We start from the raw sequence: 21,554 nt of genomic DNA, 5'->3' as shown, positions 1-21,554 counted from the left end.
TTGGCATTAAGTTCCCGTTTCGTGCCGGCAGCAGCCGCAACCCACTGCGGGTAAGGGATCTTTCCAGGCCAGACCACCTGGAGGGGCTGGGCTGAAGGCACAAGTGCGAGCCAGCACAGCAAGACGCTGGCACCGAGGGTCCGTCTCGATCCAGCCCAGCAGCTGTCCCCGAGCCCTCTGCCTCCCCTGGTCGCGCTGGGGCTGTGCTGCTCCTCACCACGACAGGCTGGATATAAAAATCCCGCGGTCCTGTGAAACCAGATTTGTTTCTCCAAGCTCCCAGCCAAGCCTCCCTGATGACCGCAGCCAGGGCTGTAATTTGGGGGGAGTTTATATATAGAGGCGTTGGGGCTGCACCCGAGAGCGGAGCGATATAAAGGGGCCGCCCGGCCCCGCTGCCCAGCCAGGCTGGTGAAGCAGGAGAGCCGAGGGGTGCCCCTCTCCGTGGCCATGGACACCTCCTACCCGCGGGAGGACTACCTGCCTGCTCCGTCGCACAAGCGGCAGCCCTCAGCCGCCCCTGGCTCACCCATGCCCCGCGACCACCTCATCTGGTCCATCTTCAACACCATCTACATGAACTTCTGCTGCCTCGGCTTCGTGGCTCTCGCCTTCTCCGTCAAGGTAAGGCTGCTGGGCAGCGAGGGGAGACTGAGGTCACCTGGAAGCTCCCCCCGTGCCGATGTCAAGGAATGGAATGTGTGTGGGACACAGAGCCGGGAGGGCTGGGCGGGGAGGGTGAGAGCCCAGCACCCTCAGGGTGGTGGCTGCAGGTGACACTATGACCTGCTAAAGGTCCCCGAGCTCCTCCTGCCGCCTGTTAATGAGGCCGTGAGACTGCCCTAGATAACAACTGCTTCTTCCTAGAAGGTGCTTGGAGGGGCTGTGATGCCTCCAGACCCTGCCCTCTGGCAAGAGCAGCTCCAGCGGAGAAACAGGGGCAAGGGAGGGCTGGAGGCAGAATCCCAGCAGTAAACAAAGTAGAGCTGAGGGTGGGGAACAGGAGCACATGGAGCCGGGGGGGACAGCCTGGGAGGGGTGGAGGTACAGCCAGCCAGCCTCCTGCCACTGCTTGGGTCTAAGCTGTGGGCTGCAAGAGGCCAAAGCCACGTAGCCAGGCTGGGAGGAGGCGTGGGAAGGGAGCTGCTGCCCAGTGTCTTGGCTGTTGCAGGCGCGGGACCGAAAAGTGGCTGGGGATGTGGAAGCTGCTCGCCAGCTCAGCTCCAAGGCCCGGTGCTACAACGCCCTGGCCACAGCAGGCAGCGTGGTGCTACCACTGCTGCTGGCTGCCCTGGTCATCACCGGTGTCATCCACCTCTCCAAGCTTGCCCAGGAGTCCGTCGGCTTCTTCGCCTACCAGTTCAGTGGGACCGACGAGGAGGACAAGTGACCACTGGGCAAAGGGCTTGTACAAACTCCTGTGCAGTGCTGGTACCCCCCCCAGAAAACACCACCAGTCTGGTAGAGCCCAGCCAAGGCCACAGCGAGCTTCCCTGCCCACCAGGCAGTATCTGCTCAGTGGGGAAGCAGCTCCACAAGCTTCTCCCGCATGCCCTCTGACCCTTCCCTGCCTGATCCAGTTCCATGGTGTCCAATCCCAGCTCTGGGCAGGGCTTCCTGGGGAAGCTCGTTTAATTTTGTTTACTCTGTGTCTCTTAAAGTCTCTTTCTCCCATGTGGAGCACAGCAACCCCCAGCCCAGGCTGTTTGAATCATTAAACCAGTTCACACATTGTGAGTCTGCTGCGTGTGGTGGGGAGGGGCTAAAAGGGGCAACAAACACAGCTCCTTCCCCCCGGTCCTGCTCTTCCCAGCCAGGAGAAGTTGCCATCTCCATGACCTTTACAGCCATCCAGTGACCAAGGAAGGGAAAGAAGCAGGGAAGCTTCTTGTCCCCGTGGAGACACACTGAAGCAGATGAGATGTTACCTCCAAGCAGAGCTGAAAGCTGAGCTTTACTCCCAGCCCCATCAAAACCCAAACCCAGGTGCAGCCCACGGGGCTGTTACAGGGGGCAAGGGAACGAAGGGCCCCCTCTGTCCTGCTCTGCCACCCAGGGCTGCTCTTAATTAAGGGCTGGGTGCCTTGTGACAAGGCCTGACCAAGAGCCAGCCTAATTACAAGGTAGGGGAATCCCTGCTTCCCTAAGCGTTCCCAAATGTTGTGCAGGGAGCGGCTGCAGGGCTTTTTATAACCTCAGGATTCAGTGAGATTCCTGGGGTTTGCTTGAAGAGGACAGAGCCTGTGGGCAGGGCTGCCCTTCCCAGCCCCTCACTTCAGGGCAGGGGGCACCCTCGACAGCTCCTCCCTTCACCCTATGGCTGCTCTAGCAAAGGTAGGGGGCTGGGACACGAGGCACCAAAACCACCCCCGGGCAGGGGATGCAGGAGGATAGGGTGCTGCAAGGCGCAGAGTTGGATGTCTGGGGTGTGGCATCCCTGTCAGAGCTGGATGGGGGCATGGTGCCCTCGTTGGCATGTGAGCACAGGCACAGCCCTTCTCTGCCTCAGGGCTTCCTAAGGCACAGGAAATGCCTCAAGCAGGAGCACAGCAGGTCTCTGCTCACCCTGAGGCTGCCCAGCTGAAGCTTTCTGGGCTCAGAGCCCAGGAAAGGCCACACTTGTTGACATCTGATGCAACATTAATGATGTCTGAGCTTCCCCTGGCCCTCCAAACATCACTTTCACAAGGGCTTTGACTCCAAAGCTCCTTGAAAAGGGAAATGCTGTAGCCAAGAGCTTGAAAATACCTCATGGACACTACACACTGGGCAACTCAAAGCAAAGGAGCTCTGCTGCCCCAGCAGGGCACAAAAGCTTTTGGATATGCTTCTATCCACCCCAACACGCTGCATGCTGTCCCAAGCTCCTCCTCATCAGGATTCAGGGTGTCCCAGATGCTCAGTGTACTAAAACCCCAGAGACTGAGGGATCCTTCTCCTGTTGCTCATCAACAAGTGGAGCAATGGGGTGAGGCAACAGTGGTTGAGCCTCTGGAGTGATGCTGGTGGCCAGAAGGTGAAAACCAAGCCAGGACATGCTGGAGGAGTTGAGGCTCAGTGCACACAAGGGCTGAACTAAATACAGACCCACTCAGCTAGGGGCATCCTTACACATACAGGTGTTGAATGCATCTGCAGTCAGGGCTGCTTAGGGAGCCTCACAGAATCACACAGTCACAGAATCATTCAGGTTGGAAAAGACCCCTGGGAACAGAGCAAGTCCAGCTTGCTTGAAACAGCCACTTTCAGGCTTGATGCCAACTCTTCTCCTACATCAGAGGTGTGCACCATGCCAACAGGAGTTGAGGAACTCAGACAATGATGCTCAGCACCACGCAGGGAGCTGCTGCCACCCCAGCTCTGGTGAGAGCTCCAAGTCCACCACTCCTCCCCAGGGCCACAAAGACAGTACACACAGTCCCGTGGGGACAAGGGGTTTATGGCACAGCCTGGGACCTCACCTTTCACCCACATTTACTGTGCCTTTCTGCCAACATCTGCTCCTCAACGTGTCTCTGGTGCTTCGGTGGGTGAAACTCGCGTCAGCCAAGGCTTAATGGTTCTCAGTGGACGACCTCTGAATCCATCCAGCTGCCATGGGGAAGGAGATGCTCTGCCCTGCAACAACAAACAGCTCAGGTGAGATATGAGGGTGTTTTCTTCCCACCCTGTCCTCATTTCAGGAAGGCAGAGCCAGGTGATGGCCCCATACCTTCACACAGAGGAAAGCGCTGCCCCGACTCCTGCAGCACAGCTTCCAGGGGAGAACCCAGAGGGTCCTGGGCAGAGGCAGTCACTTGGATCCTGATCTCTTCTTTGGTGATGGTGAACTTCAGTTTGTTACCCAAGTAGGAGACCCCAGTGACTTCCAGCTTGTTGATGTCCTCGGGAAGGGCAGGGTTGAAATGCAGGCTGGACCTTGTGATCCTGGAAAGGCAGGAGCACAGCAGTGGTAGGAACAAAGGGTGGCCACAAAGGAGAGCAGCATCATGGGGTTGGCCACCATCCTAGACAGCCCAGACTTAGAGACACCCCAGAGGATCCTCCCATGATTACTCTGTGTGTCTGTGGGCAGGAGGAATCATTGGTGCATCCCAAGGGTCTCCAGACAAGTCCCAAATACAGAGGTGAAGCATCTAGTGAGGAACCACTTGAGCCATGCTTCCAGAGCCCAGCACCCTAAGGTGTTCCTGCCCCCCTTCCCATTCCTCAGCTAGAGTCTGTGATCTCCCTTAGGTTGGATTTGGGGGGTTTTAACAAGAAAGAGCAGACAACACAATTCTGTTCCCTCCCAAGGCAGCTCAGTTCCCCACTCTGATTCCTGCTCTGAGATGGGGAACGGAGCACAGGAACCAGCAGAGGTGGCTATGGACCTCATGCAGGAGCTGCCACTCAAATCTGGTCACACAGACCTAAAGCACAGGCTGTGGGCCATGTACTGGAGCTAAACTTCAGCTCAGGAGGAGCTCAGGAGGTGGCTGCAGCTTGTGGCTCAAGCAGGTCACCAAAGTGGCCTTCAGAAAACCACACCAGCTCCCACTGGCACCAAACTGAAGGGCTCGCAACTCAGCACCACTCCAGGTGCTCCTTCACCACGAGATGAAAAACAGACAAACATGTTGAGTGCTTTGTCCCAACCCTTAACCCAAGTCCTCCAGGGACCATTTGTGTGTTTTGGCTTTGGATGAGGAAAAGCAGAGGTGACTCAAATCTTGAAGCATAAGAGCCATTGACCATCACCGCCAGGCTGCTGAGAGGGCTCAGCAGACTGGAGAGGACTCAAGAAAGGCTCAAGAGCCTGGAGAGCCTGACTGGCAGGCCAGGGTGCCAGACAGGGTCTGTGGCTTACAACGGGCAAGGCAAGAGCACAGCCTTGAGGGCCCCATAAGTGCCACCTTGCCATCAGTGGAAATTTGGCTGGAGCTACAAAGCTTGTGGCCTGAGCCTGTGCTGAGAGGGGCCCAGCCTGACCCACACCAAGCATCCCAAAACCTTTGAGCTTCACAAAAGCTGAATTTGAGGCTTTCATTTGGGAACAGGGTAGCTCACACCCAGCTCCACCAAGAAGCTGGTAGGTTTTTCAGCAGCTTTTGGCCACACAGGCAGAGTGGAAACACATAGTTAGTGCCAGAGGGTTTCACTGGAGATCAGGAGGGGTGGCACTGTGGTCCAGCCTTGGTCACACTAAGAATACCTTGCAGGGGCTTCTGCCTCAGGGTTGGAACCACCCAGCTGCTTCAGGCAGGAGGCAGCTCTGAAGTGACACACACAGCTGGATGTCATCAAAGGCACTTCAAAACTGTGGTGGTGCCAGATGAGAGCTTCCCTCCTGCCAAGCCATGTGTGTGCAGGTGGCAGACTGCCCCCGAGGGGCTGCAGGAGATCTTTTTGCACTACATCCAGAGGAGATTGGATGATGTGACAGAGGACAGGCTCAGGGAATGGCATTGAGCTTCTCAGATGTGCAACTAACTCATCAAGTGACCCAGAGAGATTCTCTTCAGTGTTCTGAGTCTCCTTCCAGGCTCTACAGTAGGAACAGGGGTGGTAGAGGACTGGGGACTCCGTTTTAAAGATCCCCTTAGAAAGCTCACAGTGTCCAAGGTACAAGAGGCAGCAGGGCTGGTATTTGCCTGCAGGATGCACTGTCTCTTCCCTCACTAAGGCAAAGGGTTGGTGTTACTGGTGGATCACAGCCTTCAAGCTTCATCCACACTTTGTGAAGGAACCAAAGCTACAACCACCTATGGAGTGGGCAGGTCTGAGGTGTTTCTAAGACAGAGTCATTGAAATAACATGGTCCTGGGATCACAGAGAGATGTCCCTCTAGTGACACAGAGAGCAAGGTCAACTAGTGCTGAGGAACTCAGTGTTGACCTAGCTTTGACTCCTTTTCAGGCCAATGGTTTTCAACTCTGACAGAGATGGAGGAGAATTGGGCCAAAGCTCACCATTTCTGAGAGCTCTACCCTGATCTCCACCACAGAATCACATAATTGTCAGGGCTGGAAGGGACCTCAAAGCTCATCCAAACCCCCTGCCATGGGCAAGGACACCTCACACTACAGCAGGTTGCTCAGAGCCCTGTCCAGCCTGGCCTTAGAGACTTCCAGGGATGGAGCTTCCACCAGTGACTAACTGTCCCCAGTACTCAGAGTCCACCCAGCATCACCAGCAGTCCTGTCTGTTCACTGCCTGCCAGGAGGTTTGGAAGCTTGCTCATGAGCAGAGTCACATCACTGCAGCTGAGCAGTGCAAGGCTTCAGGGGACACATAGCTGCTTAGAAACTGTGATGTAACGTGGGGCTCACCTGAACCCCGTGTAGCCAAAGAGGACAGCTTGCAAGAATCCACCCATTCCTGTCAAGAAGTTCACAGCTCCTGTCCCATCTGAGTTCTCCACCCAGACCTGCTCCAGCAAGACAGAGAAATGACTCAGCAGCTGCTTGGAACTCTTCACAGATGGGTTTGTATCCTCACATCACCATCACTGTCATGCAGTCAGGGTGTAGTAGTGACCATGCCCTGCTACCCATTCTGCCAGGAGGCAGTGGCTGGGCTCTGACATGTCTCTCAGTTCATAGAATCATAGAATCAGTCAGGGTTGGAAGGGACCATAAGGATCATCTAGTCCCAACCTCCCTCCCATGGGCAGGGACACCCTACCCTAGAGCAGGCTGGCCACAGCCTCAGCCAGCCTGGCCTTAAACACCTCCAGGCATAGGGCCTCAACCACCTCCCTGAGCAACCCATTCCAGCCTCTCACCACTCTCATGCAGAAGAATTTCCTCCTTATGTCCAGTCTGAATCTCCCCATCTCCAGCTTTGCTCCATCCCCCCAGTCCTCTCACTCTCTGACATCCTAAAAAGTCCCTCCCCAGCTTTTTTGTAGCCCACTTCAGATCCTGGAAGGCCACAAGAAGGTCACCTCAGAACCTCCTCTTCTCCAGACTGCACAGCCTCAACTCTTTCCAGTCTGTCCTCACAGCAGAGCTGCTCCAGCCCTCTGAGCATGCTCCTGGCCCTTCTCTGGACATGCTCCAGCATCTCCACATCCCTCTTGTAATAGGGGCTCCAGAACTGGATGCAGTACTTCAGGTGGGGTCTCACCAGAGCAGAGTAGAGGGAGAGAATCACCTCCCTCGACATGCTGGCCACACTTCTCCTGATGCAGCCCAGGATCTGATTTGCCCTCCAGGTTGCAAGTGCACCAATCCCATTCCCTTTCCCATGCCTGGCAGACAGAAGGAAACCTGGGACAAGCATCATCCTGACTCACAGCTTTGTATTGCCCATCAGAAAGCAGAAGCCTCCCAGCTGCTCTTTGGAAACATGCACAGAGGGATGAGTGTGCAACCACCCAGCTCAATGCCACAACCACTTGGTGACCACAAGAGCAATCAGCATGGGCTCCAGTCCCAGTGATGTCTCTCAGTGTGATGTGATCTACTTGAGGACAGGCAGGGTAGCAACAAGAGGTGCTTGTCATGGGGAAGCAGCCACACCACCACACCAGGCTGCTGACCTTGAAGGGCTCCGTGATGTTGTTGAAACACTTGTTGAGCTGGCTCTGGGCTCTCTGCACCTCCTTCAGCTCCAGCCAGCCCACTGCAAACATGCTCTGCAGGAGAAAAACATGTCCTATTCACCAGCTGCCACCTCTAGCCAGGGGTGACAGCACAGCAAAAGCAACACAACTGGCACCAGTCTGAGGCAGAGCAGCCAGCTGCAGCACACAGCTCTAGCCCCACACTCTCTACAGTCACTCCGAGTCTAAAGCAGGGCTGGCAGATGGTGGCAGTGCCTGTGATGAAAATGAGCCACCACCCATGAATGGCACCTCAGGCTCTGCCTCTCTCCTTACCCAGGTCATGGCTGGCCCACTCAGCTCGGTGACAGGCTCATACATCTCCAGGTCATTTCTGCGGACCTCAGAGCTCATGGGGTGCATCAGTGGATAGCCAAGCAGGACAACATCAGCCTGCTTCACCAGCTCACCTGGGGAAAGGAGCTGGTCAGACCACGCTGGCTAGCTGGGACCAACTGGCAGAGCCACTGTCTAGTTACTGCTGTGGGGAACAAACCCAGCTTGCACAGGACTGTAAACACTGGGCAACAAACACCAGGGTGGGGTGGTTTTGGAGTCACTCCCCCCCTCCTAGATTAACCAGACTAACTCAGCTGGATGGAAGTTAAGGAATGAAGCTTTATAGAGAAAGCTTAGCACAATTTACAAGCATATATATACAATATATTACAGGTATTTACAACTAGACACAGTAATACACAAGTTAAGAGTCATACAGAAACACAAGACCACTCCCAGCAGCCAGAGAGCCCAGGAGGGGCTTCCAATTGCCCCTCCACCTTCTTTCCACCCTTTCTCTTATCTCAGAATCTCCCTTATGTGCAGGGTGAGCTGGAAAGGTCAGCAAGGGGTGTTAGAAGCAGAATGATTAGTTGGAAACACGGAGGATCAGGCAGAAGAGTTGATATGGCAGCAGCCAGGCAGAGACTGGCTTACCTTTCTTTGTGCCCTTGTTTTTAAGTGCCCCAGCAGAACAGATGGGTCACATAGGCATCACCTTATTTTCTTTTCACAGCCAATAATCCAATTTCTGTCACTAAAATATTGCAAGTAGCCTCAAACCAGCACAATACCTCTGAGGTCCAGCCAGAGCACGAGGGGATTCATCTTTCACCAAGTCCATCCATCACTAAATGAACAACCACCCAGCCTCTATCCCTGCCTTTGAACCGGTCACAGCTCCCACTTCTTGCAGGCTTCCAAAGAGCAGTGGCCACCTGAGAGGTCTGCTGCTGCCTGTCCACTCACCTGGGCTGTAGCCATCATACTCGGGGTGATATTTCCTCTCCTCATCGAAGGGCACTTTGACTTTCTGGGCATGCTCCACCCACTCCTCTGGCACAGGGACCAAGAAGTCTCGAGCAACATCAGCTGCAAAATTTAAGCTGGGAAGAGATGAGTAGTGATGCTTGATGTCAGAAATGGGCACCTGTGACCTCCTCAGAGAGGGGAAGAGAAGAAAGGGAACAGAAAGGACCGAGCCATAACTGCAGAGAAACAGCCACCCTGGAAGAAGATGGCTGAGAGCTAAAGATGGGGGTAACTGCTCCACCACTGGAGCCAGGAGCCTGTACATTTAGCTGTAGATGTCTCCAACTGGCTAATAGTGCAGACACCTCATAAAACAGAGAGAGAGAAACCCTCCTGTGAAGGGAAATCCCACCCAGTCTCGCATGGACACCTAGAGCAAGTCGGATGAGCCACCATGGGACCACTTGCTTCTTTCCCTCAACCACAGGCAGGCAAAGGAGAGCAGCTCAGGTATGAGAAGAGAAAAGTGCAGCCCACGCAGGAGCCCTGCTGCCTCCATCCCTGCCAGAGCAGCAGGCAGCAGAGAAGGACCAGTGCTTCACCAAGGCAGGCTGTTACCTGCGCTGGGCCACGGCGTTGGTGTACACAGAGTTATCGACCTGGTGATGGTACTCATCTGGGGGCATGACACCTGCAGGAGGAGAAAGGGGACACTGCTCACTGGGTTTAGCTTGGCTTTGTGCCCCTCCTCAACAGAGGAGAACAGAAGTGGAGCTTGCTGCAAAGGGGAAAGAGCCCAGCTTACAGCTCTGGCTATGGATGGGCAGCAGATACCTCAAGCTGAGGGCATCTCCCTTGCTTCACAGCAAGGTGACCTTCCAGTCACTAAACCTTTTCCACTCAAGTGGATTGAATCTTCCCCCACCTACCAGATGAGCTCCTTCCTTTGCTGCTTTCAAGGAGGTTGTCCCCAGGAGAAGAGGTGTTCATTCAACAGGAGACAAGTGGCACCACACATTTAAATAGGTGACTCCTTGGAGGGCACTGGGGCAGTTTCCAAGCATCTTCTCAACTCAAGCAGCCTGCAGCAACCCCAGGGCTCTTCTAGCCCTCGTCACCTTATTTTCATTGAGACTCCTTTGTTCTAACCCAGTTTTCCCTTCCAGACCCTCCACCCCACAAACACCTCTCCTTCATTCTCTGGTCTTGTCCCCAGTGTCCCTTTCCAGGAGCAGCCCATCATGGGGACTGTCACCCATTAACACACTCTGTCCAGCCAGACATAACAGCGCTTGCACTGGTTCAGCACCAACAGCACCAGGTGCCCTTTGAGATGTCTTCTTGCCCATTTCTAGGGGATTTAAACTCATGTCTCTTAGAGAAGTACTTCCTCTCTGAAGCCCTTGCACTCCCTCTTCTAAGTGCCACCAGTCACTGCAGCAGATCTGCAGGCACCCCTGAAGTGGCATTGGCTTGTACCACCATGGAAGGACACTTAAAGATTCCCTACAAGCAAGGGACTGAGAGGACAAACACTAGATGCTGTGGCCTTGGAAGAGAGCTGAGCATCTTGTCCCATGTTGCCTTGGACAGAAATATCATCTGTGAGAAACTCCAGAGGGCAGGAATCTGAAGAGCCCACGGACTTCTGCCCAAGTCTGTCTGGAGGGGCTCTGAGCCTGTGCTCACAACCCCCTGCCTTACACACACTGCACAAGTACCTTTGATGTGGTAGCATTGCTCCTGCTCACTCCACACCATCCTGCTGCACCAGTACTGAGCCACAGCACCCACCAGCTTCCAGCCTCCATCCTCCCTGAACAGCTTCTGGTCCTGGAGGGAGACAAACAAGAAAGTCAGGGCTACAAGGGAGACCTGACCAAAGCCAAACTGAGCAGGAGGACAGAAGCTCTAAGGAGATGGATAAAGTAAGAGAAAAGGTCAAGAAACTGGCCTGAATCAAGCCCATAGGATGCTGAGCCACCCACGAGGAGCAAGGACAGAAGAGGCAGGGCTGAAGAAGGGCCCCTGAGGGCCTCCCAGCAGCTGTGACAGGAGCAGACAGCAGCAGAGCATCTCTGGAAAGGGACAGTGACAGCAACCAGATGTCCTACAGGCCCTTCCACCAGGCCATCCAGCTCGGGACATGCTGCCTTTACCCGAGTGGTGTAATAGTACTGCTCAAAGGCCATCAGAACGTCCCCAGTGATGTGGATTTCCTGGGCTCCATAGATCTCCTCGGGACAGACTTCCCGGCCAGTGGCTGCACTCTCCCATGGGAATTTAGCACCCTGCCAGGAGAGACATCCGTGAGGCAGCTGAGCACATCTTGAGATGCTCTCCCCAGTCCACTGGCAGAGGAGCAAAGCCCAGCTGCTGTCCTCCTGGGTGCCAGGGGCTGGGCTGCTCTGTCCTCTGCCCAGCATCCCCATCCCACCTCGTAGCCTTGCTCCCGCGCGTTGCGCCGGGCTCCTTCCAGCGTGCGGATCCGGTACTCCAGCATGGCTCGGGCAGCTCCCGGGTAAAACAGCAGAATGTTGGGGAACATCCAGGTGTCCTGGAAGCACCCAAGCAAGGCAAGAGGGGAGCATTGGCTGGTGAGGCACCCAAACTCCCCCACCGGCTTCACTCTTCCAGTTCATCCCCACCCCACGTGTGTTGGCAGCGATTCTGCACGCACTGGAGGAGCTCTTTGAAAGGGATAAACCCACAAAGGATTGTGCCTGCCCACACCTTCTATTCTGCTATCTCACTAGGATGATCTCAGCAGGACCTTTCAGCACACAAGAGAAGAAAAGCCAGATTCTTCCAAAGCCAGAGGCTCTGGAGATGGTCAAACCCACCCTTGGTCATCACCATAGAGAGGCAGACAAGGTCCATAGGACTGAAAAGCCCTTGCCCACAGAAAGGCCAGGCCAGGTTTAGCACAGGAGCTGGAAGTTGGTGGCCATGCTCCAAGCTAATCACTGAAGCCTCCCTGGGTGAGCAACCTGAACTATCTCAGTCCTCAGCCTCAGCTTAGGCAAGAAAGCTGTCCTGTGGTGGGGTCTCTCCTGGCCCTTTGTCCCCATCTAGCTTCAACTTAGGCAATTCGCTTTTGAGTTAGAGGAGAGCCCAGACCAGAAACTCCAAGGGTTGGAGCTGGGTCTGAGTGGCTGTCACAGAAGAAGCAGGAGGATGCTCTCCAGCAAAAGCTGGTGCCAAGGCACCTCCTGCCTGGGGGATAAGCAGGAGGCTTCCCAGCAGCCTCCTGCTGAGTCTTCACCCCAGCCACTGAGCAAAGCCTCCAGGCTACCATCTAGCAGGGCCTTCACCCACCTGGTCCCAGAAGACATGTCCCCAGTAGTCCTCGCCCTGAGTGCCGTTGGAGAGGCCACCAGGGCTGATGCCATGGAAGAGGAAGCCTGAGTTCCCCTGAGGTGGGATGGAGCTCAGCAGGTAGTAGAGACACCCATAGAGAGCCTGCCTTAAGGGCAGAGGCCCCTCCAGGTCTATGCAGCAGCCTTGCCACAGCGCAGCCCACGCGTGGACGTGGGAGGAGTGCAGGGACCCCGCAGCCACGAGGGTCAGCCCTTCGCTGTAGCTCCTCTTCACCTCCTCTTCGCTCTCGGCCACGGCCGTCAGGAACTCCCAGGAGCGCTCCTGCTCCTGCTCGGGCAGCGTCAGGGCTGGGGGCACGGGAGTCCAGAGCATGTGAACCGTGGGGCAGGGCCCCCCCTCCACCTCGGGCACCAGCGTCTTCCCGTAGACATAGCTATGGCAGACAGCAAGCAGGTGGCACTGGGTGCACACCCACCCAGAGGGGATCTCCTCCTAGCAGCTGGCTATCAGGCTTCTGTTCCCACCGAGGATGGAGATCCCTTGTCCCCTCGTGTCAATTCGGCTGTTGTCCCACCCCCAAAGTCCAGGAGGCTGAGATGCATTTGGACTACACAGTCCCAGCAAGCCACTGGCAGAGTCACCTCCTCTAAACTCATGGTCTGGTCTTCATAGACTCACAGAGTGTCAGGGGCTGGAAGGGACCTCCAAAGCTCACCCAGTCCAACCCCCCTGCAGAGCAGGATCACCTCTACCAGATCACACAAGAACGTCTCCAGGCAAGTCTTGAATATCCCCAGAGAGGGAGACTCCACAGCTCCCCTGGGCAGCCTGTTCCAGTGCTCTGTCACCCTCACAGGGAAAAAAATCCCTCCTTGTGTTTACATGAAACTTCCTATGCCTCAGCTTCCACCCAGTGCCCCTCGTCCTGTCACTGGGCATCCCCCAGCAGAGCCTGGCTCCAGCCTCCTGGCACTCACCCTGCACATCTTTATAAACATTGATGAGGTCACCTCTCAGTCTCCTCTTTTCCAAGCTCTCCTTGTAAGAGAGATGTTCCATTCCCTTAATCATTGTGGCTCTGCTGGACATTCTACAGCAGTTCTATGTCCCTCTTGAACTGGGGGCCCCAGAACTGAAAACAGCACTCCCCAAACTCACCTCTCTGTGGTCACATCTGGTCCCTATGGCCTCCTTAACCCTTTTACACCTCCTTGTAACAACTCTGCAGCTGTAACCAATAGAAGTGTCTCTGTACCTAAGAGTGGTTTACAGACCTGCCAGGGGGAAGCCTCCATGCCTCCACCATAGAATGGTTTAGGTGGGAAGGAACCTCAAAGATCATCTACTGCCAACCTCCTGCCCTAGGCAGGGACACCTCCCTCTAGAACAGGTCGCTCAAGGGCTCATGCAACCTGGCCTGGAACACCTCCAGGGAGGGAGCATCCACAACCTCCCTGGGCAACCTGTGCCAGTGTCTCGCCACCCTCACTGTAAAGAATTTCTTCCTAACATCCAGTTTAAATCTCCCCTCTGCCAGTTCAAACCCATTACTCCTCATCCTGCCATTACAAGACCTTGTCAATAGTCCCTCCCCAGCCTTCCTGTAGCCCCCTTCAGATACTGCAAGGCCACTACGAGGTCCCCTCAAAGCCTTCTCTTCTCCAGGCTGAAGAGCCCCAACACTCATAGCCTGTCCTCATAGGACATCTCACTCTGGGTTTATCCTTACTTTGACAATTTGCTCCCTAGTGATGGGCAGGGCCACAGACAACTGCCCACAAAAGGGCAAGGTCCCCATGATCCAAACTCACTGTGCTCCCAGGAAGTCTGGTCCTTGGTTCAGCTCCAAGTCCCGGCTCTTTGGCACAAAAGGCGTCTGCAGCTGGACAGTGATGGGCTGGGTGGTGCGAGGCGATCGCTGGATGGTGATGCTGAAGGCCATCAAGTGGACAAGGGAATGGTGAGCGTAGAGCTGATGGATGGCTGCATAATCTGCTGACTGAAGCACATGGCTGAAGGTTCCTGTAAGCACAGCAAAAGCCATCAGCCTTTTGAACCATCAGATTCCCATTCCTGCTCTGTCTACTGGCTCCTACTGGCAAAAAGGAATCATCTTTCTCAGGTCCAGATCCAAACACAGCTCTCAGCTGTTAGCATGGGACATGGCCAAGACACCGAGGAGCGAGTTGTGCTGTAGAACATTTCATCAGGCTTCACGAGGGTGGTGAGGCACTGCAACAGGTTGCCCAGAGAAGTTGGGTATGCTCCATTCCAGGAGGTGTTCAAAGCCAGGCTGGATGGGGCTTGGAGCAACCTAGGCTAGCAAGAGTGTCCCTGCCCATGGTAGGGTGGTGAGAACTAGATGATCTTTGAGGTTCCTCCCAACCCAGATCACTCTGTGATTCTGTGACTTAAGTGTTTGCTGAGCCTGGCTCCAGCAGGGACTGAGGCCAAGCCTGACGATGGCTCTTAGTCTCACAAGAACAGGGATTCTCCACCTGCTCCAACACAGCTCCAGAAGAACAACTCCCTGCAGGTGAACAAAGAAGAGGGAAGCCAAAGATGTGATCCACCTCTGAAGGTCTTCTAAGGCCAAACTGGATGGGGCTCTGATCTAGTGTGAGGTGTCCCTGCCCATGGCAGGGCAGATGGGACTAGACAACTCTGTGCCTCTACAACCTTGTGGAAGAGGCAACACAAGCAAAGAGGCTTTTAACTTCCAGAAGAGAGCCCTTAGAGGGGCAGAGCAGTGGAAGCCCAAGGCAAGGCGACGGCAGGACAAGGAGGCTGCTGCCCTCGCTCCGCTCTTTACCCGTGCGGGTGTTCAAGGTGAAGGTCTCAGCCAGGCTGTCCGCGCCGGGCACCGCCATCCTGACGCTGACGGGGCTGGGGAGGTCGGCCCGGTGCGTGTCCCCTGCCGCCCCGTTGTAGACGCCGCTGACGTGGAGGATGTCGCGGTAGACGCGGGTGCCCAGGTAGGCGTTAGTCACCGTGGCCATGAGCCGGGGGTCTGACGGCAGAGACCTGCAGCTGAACACGCCTGGGTCCTCTTCTCCATCAGCCATCTTTACCAGCCCGAGCTGCAGAACATCAACGACAGCCAGGGAGGAGGGTTGCAAGGACACCAGCCAGATGCAGAGGCTGAAGTTCCTGCTCTCCCTGGGACTTGCCCAAAACTCTCCAGTGAAAGCTGTTCTCCAGCCCTGCTGCCTTCCCAGAGCCCTCCTGATCACCACCAGCACCTCCGACAGCAGTGTTGCTACATCCCAGTGCCCGGGGTGGGTCTCCTCCTCCAGGTGTTTCCTCCACAGCAGGTTCCCTCCTTCCTTCTTGGCTCCAGCACCTCTAAGACAAGCAAAGCAGCTCCTTGGCTCACCCAAACCTCACAAACCCACCTCAGCTTTGTAACTTCTCCCATCTCCCCACTTCTTCCTCTTCTGCTACTCTCCACAGCACAGCCCCTCACCAGTTTCTTTCAGTACAACATGACAACCTTCCTCTTCTTGCCTCCTCTTCCTCCCAGTGCTGCCTTATGACACTGTTCAAGGCTATTCTGTGGTCTCAGAAGTCCCCAACTCACCACAGCCTTGCGTTCCCCTTCACTCCTGCACCTCCAGCTCAGCTTCGGGCACTGGCTCGCTGGGGCAGGAGCTTTTTGTTTCCTTGCTGCATGAAAAGACATGAAAAGGTGTTTATAGAAAGACAAGAGGCAGCTGGGTGTGCATTAGACACACGAACAGACAGGCCCAGAGGGAGCTGGAATTAGCACTTGGCAACCCCGAGCACTAAAGCAAGACAAAAACAATGAAGTAAGGCACTGAGGGACCCTCTGAGCTGGGGTAGCCCAAGAGCAGCAAGAGCAGCCCCAGCCTGGGCTGGCAGCACAAAAACCCCTCCCTGGCAGCTCTAGAGGTCGGCTCAGTTTCCTTGTGCCCGAAGTGGAATTGTGAGCAAAATGTTGCTCCTGCCTCCAGGGAAGCTCCGAACCCCCAAGCGCAGCGGGAGCAGAGCAGGAGGCTGAGCCTTGCCTTGCGTCGGGGCTGAGGGTGCGCACAGGCTGCCGCGACGGCGGGGCAGGACGGAAGTCACCCAGCCCAGCAGGAGGAAGGAAACTGCTTTTTTGGCTCCTCCTTTAGAAAAAAAAACCAGAAGGGAAAGAGAGGGAGAAGGGAGAGCAGAGGGAGAAGGGAAGGCAGAGGGAGAGAGAGGGAGAAGGGAAAGCAGCGGAAAAGAGAGGGAGAAGAGAAAGCAGAGGAAGAGAGAGGGAGAAGAGAAAGCAGAGGAAGAGAGAGGGAGAAGAGAAAGCAGAGGAAGAGAGAGGGAGAAGAGAAAGCAGAGGGAGAGAGAGGGAGAAGGGAAAGCAGAGGGAGAAGGGAAAGCAGAGGAAAAGAGAGGGAGAAGAGAAAGCAGAGGGAGAGAGAGGGAGAAGAGAAAGCAGAGGGAGAGAGAGGGAGAAGAGAAAGCAGAGGGAGAGAGAGGGAGAAGAGAAAGCAGAGGGAGAAGGGAAAGCAGAGGAAAAGAGAGGGAGAAGAGAAAGCAGAGGGAGAGAGGGAGAAGGGAAAGCAGAGGGAGAGAGGGAGAAGGGAAAGCAGAGGGAGAGAGGGAGAAGGGAAAGCAGAGGGAGAGAGGGAGAAGGGAAAGCAGAGGAAAAGAGAGGGAGAAGAGAAAGCAGAGGGAGAGAGGGAGAAGGGAAAGCAGAGGGAGAGAGGGAGAAGGGAAAGCAGAGGGAGAGAGGGAGAAGGGAAAGCAGAGGGAGAGAGAGGGAGAAGAGAAAGAGAGGGAGAAGAGAAAGAGAGAGAAGAGAAAGCAGAGGAAGAGAGAGGGAAGTTAATTTTCCACGCAGGTGCTTGCCCAGAGGACCTCACAATCCATTGTGGGGAGCACAGAGCTCTTGGGGCTGTCTTGTACCCTGGGAAGGAGGAACAGGGGAAGGAAGAAACCCACCAGCCTCTGACCATCTATCACCTCAAAGCCACCCAAGAAAAGTGGGTGGCCTGGGCAGCTCTGCTCTGGTGTACAGGGATCTGCATTGCTACTCCACCACAGCAAAGCCTTTCTGCAGCAAGCTAAAATCTCCTCCAGCTCTGCAGTGTCTCCTCCAGGGCAGCTGCCCTTGCTGTGAGCAGAGGGGAGGGTGCCGAGGGCTTGTCCCTTATCCTGTCAGATTTCTTGATGGCTAAGTCAGGGCACTTAAGAACTTCAGGGCCAATCCATTCAGCACATCTGGCTCATCCCCAGCTGTTTCCCCTGCTTCTCAGGGACTTTAATTGGTCCTTTCCTTCAGCTCCTGCTCAAAGCAAATCCCCAAGGCTTTACTGCTCGACAATGAGATTCCTCTCCTGCTGTCCATAAAGAACATGGCCCCAAAGCTGCTCCAGGCCAGCTGTCACCCGTGGGTCCCAGCACCAGCCCTTGCCGTGGGCAAGGAGGTGGATCCATGCCACCAAAAGGAGGTTTCTAGGGAGGTTTTCAGAGAGAGCCCAAGGCACTGGGGCACTTCCTGCTCCCTCACACCCAGACACGATGAACATGCGAGGGGTGGTGGCAGGAAACCATCTCAGGTGCCTGCTTTGGGGCTGGTGTGGCCGTGCTGCCGGCTGATGAGGGCACAGCCGCTCTCGGTTGAGCAGCTCCCCGAGCAGACAGGTGCCAGGACTTGTGTGCACCTCCTCAGAGGGTCTGGGGTCAGATCACAGCACGTAAGGAGCAGCTGGTGCATAGGTGGGTTTGAGCCTCTGCAAACACCGAGCCTTAAGGGAAGGCAGAGAAGCCACCAGCCTGGATGGGGCAAGCAAGGTCCTGCTCACTGCAAGCAGAGGTGAAGAATCACAGCTGCAAGAGCCTGAAGAAAGTGCATTGAGTTTTGGGAGTGGTCAAGAGCCAGAGGGAAGAATCTGCTCTCCAGCAGAGCATGGCAAAGAGGTCCCACCTTGCTGGATGGGGACATGGGCTTTCGTTCACGGGTGGAGAGCTGGGGGCTACGAGGAGAAAAAACAGAGATGCTTAAGGAAAGAACAACAAAAAAAACGAGTGAGGAATTTGGGCAAAGCTTTCTGCTTAAGGGCTCTCTGCCACCGTGCGCTTGGGAGAGCAGCAGCCCCGTGGTGAGGGGCGGCGGCAGCTGGAGGTGGCGGCAGTGGTGACAGCGACAGGCTGGGCAGCTGCAGCCAGGCACAGCGAGCGGAGCAGCCACTCGCCCCTCAGAGCCATGCTGGGCTTTCGGCGAGGCTCAGCGCTGCTGGGCACCCTGCTGCGGACCCCGCGGAGCCCCCCACGGGCACCGCTCAGCTCCAAGCCGCCCGAGCACCAGCTCTCTGCTGCTGTGAGTAGCCTGGGGGTGCTGGAAATGGGGAGGGGGAGCCGCCTGCTGCCGGGGGCACAGCCCACCACACATCATAGCCAAGTCCTTCTTGGTGGGAGTGAAAGGGCAAGGAAAAAAGAGGGAAGAAGCCCCCAGAGCAGTGCAAGCTCCAGCCTGTGCCCCATGGGCTGGGGGGTAAACTGCCTGCTCCCCCTCCAGTAAAATGCTTCCATTTTATTTTACCCTTTCAACCCTTTTTTTTTTAGCCTTTGAGGTACCTACTGAGGGTCCCTTGCAGCCCAGGGAGGATAAAGCATGGGCCAGGCTGGGGGTGGCACTGGCAATCCCTTGAGGTATACTACCAGCACGGGGACAGGCCTGGGCCCCGTTGTCCCCACCCTGCCATGGAACACTCACCCCAGAGCTGGTGTCCTTCCATGGGCAGGGCAGGGCTGGGGTCTGCTCATGGCGAAGCCAGAGTGTCTCAGTTCCTGCAGCCTTCCTCCCTCTGGGACAGTCCCACCAAAACGGGAGCTGTGGAGACCTTGCTGGGCTGGTGAAATGAGCCTGGCAAAAAAAGGGGCTTTTTCATCCCAAATCCTGGAGGGTCTCACCTCCACCCCTCGCTGGTGAAGTTCACCCCCTGCTGCCTTTTTCAAGTGCACAAAGAGCCTGGAGATGCCTTCTCCAGCCCAGCTGGGAAGACATAAAGGTGACAGGGGAATAAGAGCAGATCTGGAGCACCAGAAATAGAAGAGGCTGCTGCTGGTTGCGAGTCACACCCCAGAGTCCTCTGAAGGTCAGGCATGGTGGAGCCCTGCGAGCCAGGGCTTGGCTGCTGGCTGAAGGTCAGGAGCTGCTCTGTTTCCCAGCCAAGTATCACAACAGAGACACATGGAGTGGTGGGGACAAACCTAAAGAGCAACCACCACGCTCCTCTGTTGGTGGGAACTGCTCTGCTCACCCCCATCTGCCTCCTTTCGCCCTGAGCAAGTACCTGTGACATGGTGGGGCTGGGAAGAGCAAGGAGCATGGCCACAGCCACCATCCTGGGACTGCCATGTGCAGCACGGCCGTGGTGCAGCCACCTCAAGGTCTCTAGGTGCAGCACGGCCATGGTGCAGCCACCTCAAGGTCTCTAGGTGCAGCATGGCCATGGTGCAGCCACCTCAGGGTCCCTAGGTGCAGCATGGCCATGGTGCAGCCACCTCAGGGTCCCTAGGTGCAGCACGGCCATGGTGCAGCCACCTCAAGGTCTCTAGGTGCAGCATGGCCATGGTGCAGCCACCTCAGGGGCCCTACGTGCAGCATGGCCATGGTGCAGCCACCTCAGGGGCCCTACATGCAGCATGGCCATGGTGCAGCCACCTCAGGGTCCCTACGTGCAGCATGGCCATGGTGCAGCCACCTCAGGGTCCCTACGTGCAGCACGGCCATGGTGCAGCCACCTCAGGGTCCCTAGGTGCAGCACGGCCATGGTGCAGCCACCTCACTAACCCTGGTTCCCCTCCCACCAACAGGAGCAAGCCATCGCGCTGTCAGCCATGTTCTTGTCCTTCCTGGGACCATCTGCCTGGGTCCTGGCACACGTGGAGCACTACAAGAGCAGGACAGAGTAAGGATGGCAAGAACCTGTGCCCTGTGGGGAGCAGAAGCATGAGCGTGGGTCAGAGCACCGAAGAGACCTGCACCAAGGATGGACACTCCTAGCTTGGTCATTAAAGGTCACAGTGCTCAGCTTGACAGCTCCTTGGGTCTGCTTCAGCCAAGCTGTGCCCACAGGGGAAGCAGGGAGGGGGAAGTGTTTCCCACTGGAGTTTTTACCTTCTACAGGAGCAGTGAAGTGCAGAGCAGACACCCAGGAACACTGTTCCCCCACAGCATCCTACAGGAGAGCCTGGCTGCTCATGGTTTGGATGGGTGCATGCTTTGCTGGGGAAAGAACTGTCTAGATGGGCTCCAGGTAGCGGGCATGGAGTCAGATCCAGCTGCTGGCTGGCCACTAGTGGTGGGCATGGAGTCAGATCCAGCTGCTGGCTGGCCACTAGTGGTGGGCATGGAGTCAGATCCAGCTGCTGGCTGGTCATTAATGGTGTCCCCAGGGCTCAGTGCTGGAGGCAGTTATCTTTAATAACTTTATTAATGATCTGGATGAGGAGGTCAAGAGACCCTCAGCCAGTTTGCAGATAACACCAAGCTGGGTGGGAGTGTTCATCTGTTGTAGTCAGAAGACTCTACAGAGGGACCTGGCCAGGCTGGATTGATGGATGAAGCCAATGAGATGAGTTTCTACAAGTCCAAGGGTTGGGTCCTGCACTTGGGTCACAATAGCCCCATGAAGGCCCCAGGCTAGGAGCAGAGTGGCTGAAAACTGCCCAGTGAGAAAGGAACTAGGGGTGCTGGTGCCAGCAGCTGGAGATGAGCCAGGGTGTGCCCAGCCAGCACTGGCTGCCACAGGAGGCTTTGGGTAGCAAACAACTGGGAAAATCTCTGGAACCTCTGGAACTCACTGGGGCTGCACCCCCTCATCCTGTGCAGCCAGCTGCTAGCTCACGCACACAGAGCCAGCACTTGCCCAGCACAGGAGGCTGCCAACACTCTCTGAAGACTTTAGCAGCACTTGAGGGGTTTGATGCTTATCTGAAGCAGCAGCAGCCCCACCTTGGCAGCTCCCTCACTCCTAGCAGGCAGTGACATGACAGCCCTAAGGAGGCTGTACTTGGAAAGGCTTTTTCTGTCCTTTGCTGTGGAATGAAGGGAACATTTTCCTGATCAGAACACTTCTCTCTTCTGGAGTCAGCAACAGTGGCAACTTTAGAAAACAAGGTGAACAAGGGAAAGTCAACACAACATAGAAGACAACATGGTTGAAGGCAGAGCAGGATGGGCTGGACAGGGCAGAGGCAGACACTCTACACCAGGAAGGAGCCGAGGCCAGAAGCAGTTGCAGAGGCAGAAGGGTTGGGGTGACCAGGGCAGGGGCTGACTTTGATTTCTGGGTTGTTTTCAGAAAGCTCAAGGCTCCCTTGTCTGAGACACCTCTGCACTGCAGGCAGCCTGGCCTCAGCCACGTGCTGCCTCCACTCCACTGCT

The 21,554-nt window shown here is 56.0% G+C and overlaps 2 protein-coding genes and 1 long non-coding RNA gene across 6 annotated transcripts; 2 read left to right on the top strand and 1 right to left on the bottom strand.

Annotated features, from left to right (window-relative positions):
• Nucleotides 1-47: 47 nt before the first annotated feature.
• LOC135186103 (interferon-induced transmembrane protein 5-like) lies at nt 48-1,733 on the top strand. The gene is made up of 2 exons (XM_064163511.1): nt 48-624; nt 1,172-1,733. The coding sequence occupies exons 1-2, from the start codon at nt 451-453 to the stop codon at nt 1,388-1,390; spliced, it is 393 nt and encodes a 130-aa protein (XP_064019581.1). The 5' UTR covers nt 48-450; the 3' UTR covers nt 1,391-1,733.
• Nucleotides 1,734-3,418: 1,685 nt separating this feature from the next.
• On the bottom strand, nt 3,419-15,823 carry PGGHG (protein-glucosylgalactosylhydroxylysine glucosidase). Of its 4 annotated transcripts, XM_064163961.1 has the most exons (15): nt 15,741-15,822; nt 15,403-15,505; nt 14,973-15,240; nt 13,972-14,182; nt 12,158-12,593; nt 11,277-11,396; nt 10,999-11,130; nt 10,561-10,672; nt 9,458-9,530; nt 8,837-8,973; nt 7,865-7,998; nt 7,526-7,621; nt 6,312-6,409; nt 3,713-3,927; nt 3,419-3,618 (listed from the first exon to the last, which is right to left on the bottom strand). In XM_064163961.1, exons 3-15 carry the CDS (start codon nt 15,223-15,225, stop codon nt 3,554-3,556), a joined length of 2,082 nt encoding a protein of 693 aa, XP_064020031.1. In that variant the 5' UTR covers nt 15,226-15,240; nt 15,403-15,505; nt 15,741-15,822; the 3' UTR covers nt 3,419-3,553. The 4 variants fall into 4 exon arrangements, with proteins under 4 accessions (XP_064020031.1, XP_064020030.1, XP_064020033.1 ...); XM_064163960.1 differs by lacking the exon at nt 15,403-15,505 and having other exon boundaries at nt 15,741-15,823; XM_064163963.1 differs by lacking the exon at nt 15,741-15,822 and having other exon boundaries at nt 15,403-15,512.
• Nucleotides 15,824-18,340: 2,517 nt separating this feature from the next.
• On the top strand, nt 18,341-20,204 carry LOC135186386 (uncharacterized). The gene is made up of 2 exons (XR_010306830.1): nt 18,341-18,482; nt 19,982-20,204. It is a non-coding gene; the product is annotated as an uncharacterized LOC135186386 (long non-coding RNA).
• The last annotated feature ends 1,350 nt before the right edge of the window (nt 20,205-21,554 follow it).

The sequence above is a fragment of the Pogoniulus pusillus genome, chromosome 24, assembly GCF_015220805.1.
Source record: "Pogoniulus pusillus isolate bPogPus1 chromosome 24, bPogPus1.pri, whole genome shotgun sequence".
Lineage (NCBI taxonomy): Eukaryota > Metazoa > Chordata > Aves > Piciformes > Lybiidae > Pogoniulus > Pogoniulus pusillus.
The sequence above is the reverse complement of the archived record's forward strand: the minus strand, read 5'-3'. Positions and strand labels throughout refer to the sequence as shown.